General features: G+C 41.5%; 1 protein-coding gene across 42 annotated transcripts in view; it reads left to right on the forward strand.

Annotated features, from left to right (window-relative positions):
• The first annotated feature begins 586 nt into the window (after positions 1–586).
• Positions 587–14,468, forward strand: part of Rims2 (regulating synaptic membrane exocytosis 2) — a 536,290-nt gene continuing 522,408 nt past the window's right edge. For 32 of the 42 annotated variants that reach the window (XM_087190773.1, XM_087190775.1, XM_087190776.1 and 29 more), the window contains exon 1: positions 602–818. In XM_087190773.1, coding sequence (XP_087046899.1) covers positions 655–818 — 164 coding nt within the window. In that variant the 5' untranslated portion in view covers positions 602–654. Of the gene's footprint in view, positions 819–14,468 lie in introns of all 42 variants that reach the window. The other 10 variants (XM_021262784.2, XM_021262794.2, XM_021262785.2 and 7 more) reach the window with 3 other exon arrangements.

Genomic DNA, 14,468 nt, shown 5'->3' on the forward strand with positions numbered 1-14,468 from the left:
GTGTGCAAGGCAGGTAGGGGTGCACACTCGCGCCTCAACTCCGATCTCTCGGGGCCCTGCACCCCAGGGTGGGGGCTCGTCCACACGCCAAGGGCGGCGGCCCCTCCGACCCGGCCGGGTGCCGTCTCCGCCGCCTGCCCTGACCGAGCCGAGTCCAGGCTGGGGAACCAGGTCGGCTCCTCCCCGACGGCGGCCCGGCCTGTGCCCGCCGCGCCCGCCCGAGCGCCAGGTCCCGGGTCCGCGGCCGGGACCCCCGCCCTCACCGCCGGCCTCTCCTCCCCGAGCCCCGGGCGACGCCCCCAACCTCCCGCCGCCTCAGCCCGGGAGGTGACGCGGGGCGGGGCGGGCGGGGCGGGGCGGGGCGGGGCGGGGCGAGCGGCGCTGGCCCCACGCGGGACTCCGCCGGGCTAGGAGGGCGGCGGCCCAGTCAGCGCGCTCGCGGGGGGGCCGGGTCCCCGCGGCCGGCGCGGTGGGCGTGAGCGAGCGCGGGCGCGTGTGAGGGGCGCGGGCCGCGTGAGGCGCCGCTGCCGGCCCCGCGTCCCCGCGTCCCCGCGTCGCCGCGTCCCCGCCGGGCGCGACCCGCACCGCGCTGCTCCGGGCCAGGCCGGGCCAGCGCATGAGTCTCCCTCCCCGGGGCGCGCGGCTGCCCCAGACATGTCGGCTCCGGCCGGGCCGCGGGGCCGCTCCGCTCCCGCCGCCGCGCCGCTGCCGCCCGCGATGCCGGACCTCAGCCACCTCACGGAGGAGGAGCGCAAGATCATCCTGGCTGTCATGGACCGGCAGAGGAAGGAGGAGGAGAAGGAGCAGTCGGTGCTCAAGTAAGGGCGGCTCGGGGCGGCCTCGCGGGCGGGGTGGCTTCGGGGACGCGCGGCTCCCAGCCCTTCCCGCCCGCGAGGCCGGGCCGGCGAGGGATCCAATATGGCGCGCACAGGTGCCGGCCGGCGGCGGGCGGCCTGCGGGGCGGGCCGGGTCGGGGTCCGGGTCGGGGTCCGGGTCGGGGTCCGGGTCCGGGGGCCGCGGGCGCCGCCATCTTCCCCACCCCGCCGCCGCGCCCTCGCACCGCTTCCTCCCGACGAGGCCCGGCCCCGCCCTCACCCACGGGACCCGCGGGGCCGCAGCCCGGCAGCCCCGCTCGGGAAGTCCCGACCCGGGCGAGGCCCGGCCCCGCTGCCCAGGCGGAGGCATGCGGGCGGCCGGCGGGGTGGGCCGAGGCGGTGCAACTTCAGCACCGGGAGCTGTCCAGACCGGGCGTCGCTGCTCGCCCCGCGAGCGCCCACGGCTCCTGTGCCCTGCTCCCAAACCTGCGGTGCCCTTTGCTTTCTCAGGGACCACAGCGCCGAGACGGTGCAGGAGGTGTGTGACCGGTTATGCTTTCTCAGCTCAACTTTTTTCTTTTTGCCGGAAACGAGTTATTCACTGGCCGGTGAACACGCGCAGTTTTTATGTCAAAGGTGGGCCCGGTCTTTCTCGTGTCATCAAGTGCGCTTCTCCAGTACTCTCCAGAAACGCAATGGAAGTGTACGGCTGCTCTCCGAGCAGAAAACACACCGGGTTCTACCCAGCTAACACTTTAAAAACAGGTTGTTAAATTCAGCATTCTCTCCCGCACTTGTAAACATACGTTTTTCATATTTTAATGAAAACATATAGTTTATGGTTACAAACTTACTCCAAATGGCCATATACCCCAGAAAAAGGTATAACTTTTCACAAAACATTAAAGGACCAAGATGGCAAATATATTCCTGAGATACGAACTGAAATGAAGAATTACATCTTCAAAGCCAATTGGGAATGTGATTATTAATAGGCTTGGAATATGAAAACAGCTAAGTGATTTAAGTAGTTTATTATGGATATTAACAATGCCAACCTTTTGATGACTTACAGTTTTATATTTAAATATATGAATTTATATTTTTTAGTATAATTGCTAAAGTCCAGTGTTGTCAAGATGATGCTCAAAATGTAGTTGTTTCTTTGATCTACATATTTAAATGTAAAATGTTTTTTATTTCTTGATAGTATACTTAATCATAGTATTTATTGGCTAGTTCATTGTAATTCTGTGTCTATTTTAATACACAGAAATTTAAGTAAGCTTTTGAGCAGTGAATTAAGAATTACTCAACATAAACTGTGTATTTTATTAGGAAAATGTTGTTAAAGGGTTTTTCTGGTAGGTACATGTGTATATGTTCCATCTGTATGTAAACCTGTGCAAATACATGTTTGTGCATTTTTATTTGCATAACATAAGCAAACAAAAACATTCCTTAAACATTCATATAATATATGACATTACATAAATAAAAATGAAATTCAGATTTAAGTATTATTTGCATTTCTCCCTAACATAGTCTTGGAAAGGGTTTTACCCCATAATGACCTATATGTTTTCAGAATTATTTTTATATTCATTTAAAAAAGAAGTTACATGGAGGTTAAAGCATAATGTATTTGAAAATTTAGTTTTAAGTATTCTCTAAAATGCTTCTGTAATAAAATAAGACTAGGCAAGGAAAATGAGAATAGACTATAATCAAATTATAGTAATGAGAAACAAATCATTTAAAATAAATTGACAGTTTACTAAACATAATTAGTATTGGGTATTAACTAATAAGTATGGTATGTAAAAATAATACTAATGTTCCTCAAAGATTACTATTTTCCATAAAGTTGTAGGGCCTTTTATGAGGTCATGACTAAACTAGCCTTTGTCTCTCTGTAGTGATAATTGCACATTAGCATCTATTCTGAGAGAAGGCCATGTGTGGAGAGAAATAAATTGAAATTCAAATGCGTATCTGCTACCTTTTAACAACTATGTTAAAAAATAAGTTTGATGTGTGAAGAGGTTAAACAGTTGGGTAGAAATATTTTTGCATGATTTGTGAGTTTCAGTATTCATAGTTAAGTATTATGCAAGGTGAGATGTACATACCCAAGAGCATCACAAGATGATATATTAGAATGCAGGAAGAAAGTACTAAAATTTTATATTTCTTTTTGAAAAGGAGATTAAACTTCTTTAATATTTTTATGACATCTGTTAAGAGGCTCATGCCTGAGATACTTTTTATAAGAGGTAATTGATAAAGACAGATTGAGATCACTTCAGTAAATTCTCTTTGGGATCCTGAATAACTAAAAATGATTTATATTTAATTATCAGTAATTTCTTCAAAGCTCAGCTGAGCATCCACATACTCAGGAAGCCTGTCTTCATCAGATATTACAATTTACATGTAAATGAGGTACTGTATTTTTTAAAGCATTTTTTGGACTCAATAGATCCTTAGTAATTCTTCTTTTTCTTCTTACTTGAAATCCTGCAGCAATTTTAGTTTGAATTATTCAGTCTATCTGTAAGACTTATAATGCCCTTTTGCTGATTAGTGTTTTTAAGGTTTATCTTTCAAAACTGTAAACTTCTTGAAGGCATGAGTCCTATATTTTCAGCACCCTTACTACCTGCACCTAGATGCCTAGGAAATAATGTTGAGTCTTGGAAATGTAAATGAGATAGTGTCAGTTTAAAAGAAACACGTAATTTATGAAAAGGTATATTTGCATTGTTTTGGTATGATAGTCTGAAAAAATGTATGACAAAATCAAACTCACTAAAATCAGTAGCAAAGTATACATTTAATAAATAGTTATTGAATTTTTACCATACACATGTCATGGTTTTTTAGATATACTTGTTTTTATAACACAAATTAGAGATTTTGTTGCTTGATGTGATATTATCATTCTGTTCGGATTTTTTGTTAATATTAAAGGGATAATTTGTTTGCCAAGTAAAAGAAGAGAAAATTTCTGTGATTAAAGTAATAGTTACCTTATATTTAATACATAGATGAGCAGTTCTAAATATTTTAATATAATTTTTAAAATCAGTGTATTAAAGTCTTTATTTAGTGGGTAATATATATATAGTATGAAATTTCTTATACCTGTTTTTCTACCTACAGGTAACTACTGTTTCCACTGTATTGTATACTTTTTCAGAGATAGTTTATGCATAAGAGTAGATAAACATGTATATCAAACATTGTGTGTGTATGTGAGCATATGTGTGTGCATGTGTGTATATAAACACAAAAAAACATGTCCTGTGGTTTGCTTTTTAGGAGATCAATTCCACATCTGTTACTACACAGATGCCTCATTCTTTCTTTTTTTTTTTTTTTTTGCCTCATTCATTTTAATGGTTGTTTGATATCCCGTATAATGCATGTTCTGTGCTTTCTTTAAATAGTACTATATTTCTTATATTTAGGTTGTTTCTAAGTATTTTGTCATTATTAACATTGCAAACCTTCAGGTGAAGCCAATTCTGAGCCATGGTTATTAGAGCTTAGAAGGCTGGTCTTCACATCGTCTCTCAGATACGCTCAGACTTTGTATGGTCGCCTCTTTCTGGCCCTTTTGACCTTAGCTTCAAATTTGTATCTTTAAAGAGCTCTTTAGTGACTGTGCTTTCTTAAGTATGTGCTGTCCCTTATTCTTTATTACAACATTATATTTCTCTAATTATGCTTATTAGGATTTAGTAATTTGTTTATCCTCTTTTTATGGTCTGTTTACTTTGCTAAATTATAAACTCTCACAGAGCAGATACCTTATCTGTCTTGCTTATCATTACAGCCTCAACTTTTAATTTAATAAAGTGGCTTACACATAGTAATACTAAAAAATTAGTTGGGTAAGTGAAACATTGGGAATGATACACTGTGTTCATTTAGATAGTGCTTACTTTTTTTTTTTTTTTAGCAGTTCTCAGATTGTAATTCTCATTGGTGAAAACTATATAGAAAAACAGCAGAAACTGCTGCAACAATGTGTAGCTAGAAAACATTCTTTGCCTTCCCACCCACTCCCGCCCCCAAGATAGTGCTTACTTTTAAGGTGAAACTTAATGATCTAAAAGAAAAAGGATTGCTTATATAGTAGTGCCATTATTTTTGAAATCAAATTAATTTTTAGACTTATACCCACTTTTACTTATTTTACTTGGAAGTAGACTTAAAGGATTTGCAACTAATCTTTCTTTTGGACTAAGTACTGATTTGTTTTGGGTAGAAATCAGAAGAGCATTGATATTCTTTGTTTTTTGGCTTAATGGGGATTGAACCTAGGGCCTCATGCATGTTTGGCAAGCACTCTACCACTGAGTGACTGTCTTAGTTATTTTTCTTACTGCTGAGACAAAATACCCAAGATCCACAAGTTAAAGGAGGAAAGGTTTATTTAGCTCATGGTTTGCAGAGGTTTCAGTCCATATTTGATTGGCTCCAAGACAGGGTGGAATGGCAGAGGAAGAAACAGTTCATAGAAGAGAAACAGTTCATGGTGTGGCCGGGCAGGCAGAAGGCAGCAAAGCAGCAAAGTAGCAAAGCAGCACCAGGAACAGCAACAGAAGCAGCAGCAGCAATGAAGCAAAAGAAGCTACCTTTATATTCTGTTTAGACTGTAAGCCTATTTATTGGTGCCACCCACACCCAGGGTGCAGCACCCTTAATCCAAGCATCACCCCCTTAATCCCAGCATTATACACCCTAGATCCAGTCACCGCTGAAAAGCCTCATCTATGACTAGATGAGGCTTTGTGCGGACATCTAGATACAAGCCATAACCAGCCCTTTTTACGTTAAAAAAAATTTTGGACAGAGTTTTGCTAAGTTGCCCAGGCTGGCCTTGAACTTGGGATTGTCTTGCCTCCACCACCTGCATAACTGGGATCACAGGTCTGTGAAACCATGTTTGACTTTATAACATTTTACAACTTAAGGAATATTTGGTATTAAGGAGTATTTTTCTTTAAAACTGATTACTTTTGAGAGCATTTAAAAATTTTCCATTGTGTTAGCAGAGCAACTGGTGCTTTGGATGCACCTACTTCCTGTTTTTCAGGCTCAGAGAGTCTCAGGTCAGCCTATAGTCATGAACACATGGAAATATGAAGTGTCACAGAAATACTGTAAAGTCTGTTAGTACATTGTAGCTATATAACGTTCTGTAGTTATATGTTTTCTCAAGGTCTGTGAAGTATGCTGCTGGGTGGGATCTCAATTGGGATTGCATTGAATCTATATAGCAGTTTTGGAAGTATGGCCATATGGCCGTTTTCACTATGTTGATTCTTCCTACCCAGGAGCAGGGGATGTCTTTCCATTTTCTGATATCGTCTTCAGTCTCTTTTCAGAGTGCTGTAGTTTTCAGAGAAGAGGTCTTTGATTTCTTTTGTTAGGTTGATTCCTAGGTATTTCAGTTTTTTGGATGCTATTGTGAAAGAAATTGTTTGCCCTATTTCTGTCTCAGTGAGTCTGTTCGTGTAGAGGAAAGCTATTGATTTTTGTGTGTTGACCTTGTATCCAGCTACTCTACTGAATTTGGTTATTAAGTCTAGAAGACTTTTGGTGGAGTTCTTGGGGTCTTCTATATAGAGTATCATGTCATCTGCAAATCATGACAATTTCATTTCTTCATTTCCTTTCATTATTCATTTCCTTCATTATTCCTTTTATTTCTTTCTCTTGTCTAATTGCCATGGCTAATGTTTCCAAAACTATATTGAACATGAGTGGTGAATAATTATGTGTTTAAAGACTAATTTTTAAAATATTTTGTTGTCTCTGTGGTATCGTTTTCAGTTGTCAGTTTATCCTGTTAAAATCTCTAGGAGTTTCAGCTCTAGACTTCTATTTTCCCTAGTTGCCAGATGAAATACAGGTATCTGTGGGTGTCAGAATATTTTAACCGTCATCATTTGGCCCTTAGGGAGTTCATGGAAGAAACATGACAAAGCACAATTAAAATATTGCATGATAAGGGCTAGGAGACCGCTGTGCCTGGTGTATACGGATATGCCCAGAGGAGAGGAGCTTCTGTTCCAGTTTTGGGGAGACGACTCTGTTTTTCTCAGTGGATGAGTAAATGTTATCTGGGAAGATGAAGATATTCCAAGCAAAAATCGTGACATTCCAGACCCCCTCTCCAAGAATTCTTTTGTAAAGGATACATAGTATTCCATGGTGTGGTCAAGAAACTCACTTGGAGTAATTGAGAAGAGCAGAGGGTTTACAGGAGGTGAATCAGTAGAGGAGTTGGAGAGATGGTAAGGATCACAGTTTAAAAGACCTTACACACTGTTCATGTCTTTTACAGCATTGATTGATGAGAAAAATGAAATACGGGACAGAGACAAGGGCACTAGTTAGGACACTCTTACCTTGATCCAGAATAGTATAGGTGTAAGCAGAAAATCAAGACAGATTTTTGAAAAGTTTAGAAGCCAAAATTGCCAGGATTTGACAGATGTGTACGAAGGGTCAGCTAAGCTCTTATGATGTCTGATTGGCTTAACTGACCACTGTCCATAATAGCAGTGTGTCTGTGTCTGCTCATCTGGTGGTTAGCTCTCTGGACTCGTTTGATCTCAGGGCCACTGTTTTCTGGGGGCAGTTACGAAGCAGCTTCTTTTATTGTTATTGTAAATAGTTTATAAAATGAGTATGAGTCACTAGATGTGACTACAATTTGAGATATAGTGTGGTAGGTAGGGTGGAAAACAATAGAGCAGTAGGAAGAATGTTGAAAAGGGAGAAATAAAAAGAGAGGACAAAAAGAAAGGGAAAGATAAAGGTCAGGGCTCTGTGAATCCATTCGTAATTAGAACCCCACTTAAGACCTTAGCTTATAAAACTTTTCGGCTGGATATATTCACACCATGGAATCTTAAGCTCTTGGTCTTATATTGAACATTGCTTATTTCCATTGATAACTTAGTCTCAGAGAATATTTCATCCTCTGGTTTTGTTCCACTCTTTGGATATTTTAAGCTATTACACAATCTCTTTTTGTGTGTTAGGCCCAATTACAATAAATTTCCTTCCATGTATATATTTCTACATCACTTCTAAGGGGATTTTGCAGATGGAGGTGTATTTTAGGACAATATAGAGAGGAGATTAGCCATGGAAATGACATGTTAAAGTTGATGAAGATTGTCTTCATATTATGAAGGGAAGACAAATTTTATCAGGTTATGTGGTGGAGAGTTCCAGAAATAGGATTGGAGGTAGATAAGTTTTCAAAAGGAGAAAGTTAAGAGAAGTTTTAGACTTAGGAGTGGTGAAGATCTCACCTATTTTTTCTCTGGTACTGTTAACCTAAAAAGTTGAAGGCAACTAGAGTAAATTAGCTGGTTAAGAATTAGCAGTTTGTATACAATTTATGTATAATGAGCATTTATTATATCCATATTATATATACGTGTCGAAAGCTCTAATTTGTATTCCCTGTGAAACAGTGCTAGCTAAATGCTTTCTAAAGGCACTTGGAACTAACCTTTGTAGTTTGTACACCATAAACCCTTCATATTTTGATGTAACACACTTCTAATTTGTTAGTTCTGCTAAGTGGAGGGGCTGGATAAACTCTTCTTTAAGCACAGGAGACAGATGGAATCCTTTATACCCTTTAGCCTTTTTCCTTTTAGCCAACCTTATGTTCAGATGGAAAAGAAAAACAGCCTGGCAGTTTCACAGCCCCTATAACAGGGCATAGCAGGGTACCCACAATGGCGTTTGGTGCCTTGGCATTGTTCAGTTGACAGAGGGGATTGATGCACACATCCGTCTTGTTTCATTGGTATATGAAGTATCTATTATCATTTTTCTGATAGGTTTGTGTTCCAGACACAGAGATGAAAAATGTTATCACACTGAATTCCTTTTAACTAAACGCCGTCTTTGGCCTGAATTAGTTAATGCTTTTATTACCGCAATTGCTTTTTCTGTCAAAAATAAACTTTATGGTGGCAATAGCTAGGTGTTCGTCAAAGATTTATTTCTCTTTCATAGTCGTTGCTGTGTGGTGGCTGCCCAGCCTGGGATTTCCTTCTCCAGCTCCCCTTGCATCCATCTGGATTCGTGTGATTGGGTCTTGATGAATGACTGCCCTGCTCCTCCCCCATTAGGTTTTCTGTGGATAAGTGTGCTAAGTCACTGCGATTTTGTGGGTAAATCTGTTACTGTGGCGAATGTCACCCTAACTCATACAAACTCTCTTATTATTTTGTTATTTATTTAACTTTTCAAAAGCATTAAAGTTCATGCCTGTGCAATGGTCATCTTCACAAGTACTTCCTTGGCACTAAATTTTATTACCACAGGCTGAACTCTCCAGGGATTGTGGTCAAGCTAACCTGAGTCTTAACTCAGTCATAGAATTCTTGAAGAGAAAGCTTTGAAGGAAAGGTCCATTCCATCTGCCTGGTGACAGTGGGGCTGTAACTTGTGCTAGTGTTTGGGCTGCTATAATAACCTACCATAAACTGGTGGTTTATAAGCACAGAAATGTATCTTTCTCAGTTCTGGAGTCTGGGTGATCCAAGATGAAGACAGTGGCACATGCACTGTGTGATAAGGGCCTGCTTCCTGGTTTCTGTGTGGTCTTCTCTTGCTGTAATCTGAGGGTAGAAGGGCAGAGGTGCTCTCTGATGCTTTTTGTTTAAAAGAGAATAAATGCACTAATCCTTTAGTAAGGGCTCTGCCCTCATGACCTGGTCACCCTCACAATGCTCAGCCTCCTATCTCCATCACACTGGGAAATGGGTTTCAACATAGGAATTTAAGGGACACAGACACTCAGTGTATAACTTGTTCTACAGGGGTGTTGCCGGCTGTACATGGGCTGCACCTTGGCAGAGGGGTTTTTGCTTTAGCACAAAGACTTGATGATGAGACAAAAGTCTATAATTCCAAGGACCCATTTTAGAATAAACTCGGGCCGGGGATGTAGCTCAGTGGTGCCGCTGCCTGCCATCCCCAGCTAAAAAAAAAAAAAAAAGAATAAATTGAAGCTTCATGTAACAAGTTTAGCAGGTTTAATGCTAATATTGAAACTGCTAATCTCCGAACTAAATGTTTGAAAGGTTTACAGAGACTGGAGGTGAATTTCACAGGAAGGAGGTAGAATCGAATGTTGTTGAATTTTATCCTCGTCGTATTACATACTTTTCCATTCACCCCTTTAGATCTGCTCCACTCTGCTGTGGATTATGGGACGCTGACTTTCGTGGATGGTATTGGAGGACTACCTTATTTTCTGACTTCCAGTTGGGTTCTGTCATACGAGTCTGATACTGACAGATTGGAGGGAAAGAGGAGAATGAGGTCAGATGATTTGTTTGGAGTCTTTCTCCACATTGGTGTTTATAGTTGGCTGTATCTTTCTACTAAAACCCACAATTGGCCTCTTCCTATAGCTTCTCTTTTCTGGGTCTGGAAATTGCTTTCCACTTTTGCTAGCCCAGGTACTACCTCACTCCTTGTTGGTTTCCTGAATATCGACCCACCCCTTTGTAAAATAATCCCTGTATTAAACTGTCTGTAGTTTCTCAGTTTGAATATGCAGTCCATTTTCTGCCACGACCTGGATTGGTACTCCATAGTTCACTGATAACTTACTGAAATTACGAATGGGAATAGTAGCCCATGCCTTTAGGTACTCAGGATTGACTTCACCATGTTTTCTTCAAATAACCACAGTAGTCTTATTGGTCCCTTTACGCATCGTGTCCTTCAGCAACTCTTTGGTTGTGTACGTGGCCTCACTCTGAACCCGATGAGCTGTTCTGTGTGGAGCTCTTCTGCTGTGGGTCTCTGATGCATTTTTGGCAGCTAGGGTGTCTTCTTTCAATTTACAGAGCACTTTGTATATATTCTATGATGTTTCTCACATTCAGTAGTAGTTACTAATCTCTGTTTATCCTTAGCATAAGTAGTTTTTGAAGTGATGGATCAAGTTTTAATGTGTTTTTAAAATTTTTTACGCTTGGGGTAGTGCCAGGCTATCAGCCAATAAAACATTTAAAAAAAATAAAACTTGATAGTGCTGGGAGTGATACTAATTTCCTTCTTCTCTTTCAGCCTTCAACTATAATTAGTTACTAAATTTACTGGTCACATATCTCAAAAACCTTTGAAACATATCTCTGGCCATTTCATTATCCTCACCTTGTTTCATGCCTTTATTATATTTTGCTTAGTCTATTTCTAAATACTGTAGGTCTCTCTGCTTTCCTGTCCATCTCCTTTGATCCAGCCGCCCTAATACGGTTCAGCTCTTACGACACTAATGTGTTTTGAAGTCCTTAGTATTCTTCAGTCCTGCCCCATCACCTTTAGTATAATGCTCAGATCTCTAGATGTGTCATACAAGTCCCTTCGTGATGCTTTTTCGATCTTTTTTTTCCCGGTAGTCTTTCATTGGCATTGCCTGTTTTGGTTGTAGCAGACTATCTAATTTTTAAAAAATTGTTTCTGTAGTTTAGCACATATTGTTCTCTTTGCTGAGGAGCCTGCCCACTTTTCTTTGCAGCTAACTCCTGCAAGTTCTTCGTTGAGATTCAGGTCATGTTTCCAGTACTCTCCATTCGACAGTCTTGAGGTCTGAGAAGGAACATGGGGAGTGGGAGAGAGAAGTGGAAATTCAGGAGCATGAAGCCTGTATGCAGTTTTTATCTTGATCCTGTCTCACATGGGATTTTATCTGTCTTTGAACGAATCTGTGTGCATATGTGCAGCAGGCATTGAATGAGGGAAGTAACATTTGCCCAGCACCTGCTACGTGCTAGGATCCAGCTCACAAAGTATATAAGTAGAGGAAAACTGGTTTTTACTGGACCTTTTGACTCCAAAACCCATTTTTATTCCCTCACATTGCATTTAGTCTTATACAAAAACGCACAGTGCTCAGGTGCTGGACTCTCGGTCAGACAGCCTGTCTGACCCTCACTCTGTTACTTGTTGCCTGTGCACCTCAGTGTGTTCACTTATAGTGTGGGGATAATAACACCTGTTTGAGAAGCTGCTTTGAGTTGAGTTTACATTTTAAAAACCCTTAGAAGAATGTGTACCACATAGTAAAGACCATATAAATGTTGGTTAAATAAGGGAATTAGGATGGGAGGAAAGTATTGGCAACTATAGAGAATATAAATTTCATTAATAAATACTTTCATGAACCCCTAAATTTTACCTATTGAAAGGATGTTGCCAGATTCCTTAGTAAAGCAAGACCTAGATCTTCCAAGGTTACCTGTAGTGTTTCTAGCATTAGTTTTTTGCTAGTCCTCTAACAGATGTAGTAGCATAACAAAACGCAAATTTATTATTTTACAGTTCTATAGGTCAGAAATCTGACTCTGTTTTACTGTTCCAGAATCAAGGGGTAGGCAGAGATTCATTTCTTTCGTGAAGCTCTAGGGGAGAATTGTTTATTTGCTCAGTTGGGTTATTGAAAGAATTCAGTCTTTAGCTTATTGGACTGAGATCCTCATTTCCATACTGGCAATCAGATGAGAGCATTCTTACGTCCTACAGGCCTCTCCCTAGCACTTGTGTGAAGCTCACTACCTCTCAGAGCCAGCAAAAGGGCTGACTTTCTCAAGATGCCATCTGCCTGACCTTTCTGTTACTGCATCTTTGTCTGTCCAGAGCAGGGAAAGATTTTCCTCTTTAAGGACTTTTGTGATTAGACTGGGCCTATTCAGATCAGATACTGCAGGGTAACCATCCTATTTTTAATCACATCTGCACATTTCCTTTGTCATGAAAGGAAGCATATTTACAAATTCCTGGGATTAGGACAGAGCATCTTTAGGGGGGTATTACGTATTCTTCTTACAGCATTTCCTAATTTATTGAGTACCAATAGAAACAAATTTGAGCACACGTTTATATAAGCATTGAACTCTGCTTAGTTTTTAGTGTATTTTGTATTCAGAGATAAAAATTCCAGAATATCTCTGAAATAGTACCTTACAGTGCACTTTTTCTTAGGTTTGCAATAGTATATCATTCTGAAATTGCTGCAAACCTGCTTTTCACTTTTTATTCATTTAACAGATTCTTCCTGAATTAAAATGGTAGTCTACCTCGGTTGACGTGGAGGGATTGGAGGCAAGTGTGAATTGCTCATAGGAAGATTAAGAACTCTTCTAGGGCCGGGGATTTAGCTCAGTGGTTTTGCGGCCTGCTGCTCAAGTGCAAGGACCTGAGTTCGATCCCCGGTACCAAAAAAAAAAAAAAAAAGAACACTTCTTAAGTAGTCATTTTAGTCAGTACTTTTATTTATTTTTGTAGTGTGAGGGATATTTTCCCACATGGCTAATGTAATAGGAGTTCATTGAAGTATTCCCAGATGTAGTATATTCATTGTCTGATACTCTTTTTTTGTTTGTGGTGAGGATTGAACCTAGAGCCTTTGCGCTGAGCTACATTCCTAGCCCTTTTTCATTTTGAGACAGGGTCTTGCTGAGTTGCCAGGTTGTCCAGGGTGGGCTTGAATTTGCGGTCCTCCTGCCTTAGCCTTCCAGGGTGCTGAGGTCACAAGCATGCACCATGGTGTCTGGCTCTGAAGGCATTTTTATTTTAAAGATCCAGTGTAAACTTTATATTGCAATGTAAGTAAAGATTTGGATTTAGTCTTTTCATAAGAATATGGTTTTACTTTGCATGTTTGAACTGTCGTTTCTTTCCTTACAGTAAATGTGCCTTCATGTCTTATTTTTCTTTGTGATTAGTACCCAAGGGTCTGGTTTAATGTAAAGAAGTAATTTGTCCTAGTAGTAAAAAAAAAGAAAAACAAGGAAAAATGATGTCATGTGTATTATGACTTCAACTTTTAGTAGTATTTAACATATAATCAATACATTAGAAGTAGGTATGAAATAAAGTAGAAAACTAAAATAATAATAAAAAATAAAAATGCATGTTGCAGTTTACAGTTTTTTTAGTGTAGATTAAATACCAGAACTTAGTCAGATCATAAAGCCTCAATAGTAATTGGACAGGGACATTTTAATATAAAGGATTATTAATCAGAGGCAGGGCACCTTCTCTTCCAGGGCTAAGGGCGGTGCCCGCAGAAGAAACAAGCTTGCAAGAGCCCCTCTCTGTGCGTCGGAGCTAATTCAACCTCGTTGGAGGCGTGGCCCACGCCCCTGTTTTGCACAGGCCTGGGAGGTAGCCCAGGACCCTCTGTGGGGTTGTGGGTGGGACTTGCCGGTTGGGGTGCCCGGCAGACTTGCTGAGAAACTGCCGGGGTGCCAAAAGCTCTGAAAAGATGGCTTTGGGGTGCTGGTAAGATATGCTAGGAGGTTTGGAACCCCAAGGTGTCTGTAAGCTCCAGGCAGCCATGAAGTGTAGCAGAAAAAATGAGACACAGAACCCGGAAGAGACCTCTCTACCATTATTGTCGCTACGGCTCCCTCTACTGACAAAGTTTAACAGGTGACGGCGGCGGGGAGGGGAGAGAAGGGGGCGGGGGAGGAGGAAGAGTGCTGACTCTGCACTTGGAGCAGGACGGACGAGGGCTGACTCGGAGCTGAAAGGCAATACACTTGTGGGAGGCTTGCTTCTTCAGATAGCCGTCTCACAAGAACTCAGGGT

This window comes from Heterocephalus glaber, unplaced genomic scaffold (assembly GCF_053883595.1).
Source record: "Heterocephalus glaber isolate CG9 unplaced genomic scaffold, H.glaber_assembly_v1.0 deba00001556, whole genome shotgun sequence".
Taxonomy (NCBI): Eukaryota; Metazoa; Chordata; class Mammalia; order Rodentia; family Bathyergidae; genus Heterocephalus; species Heterocephalus glaber.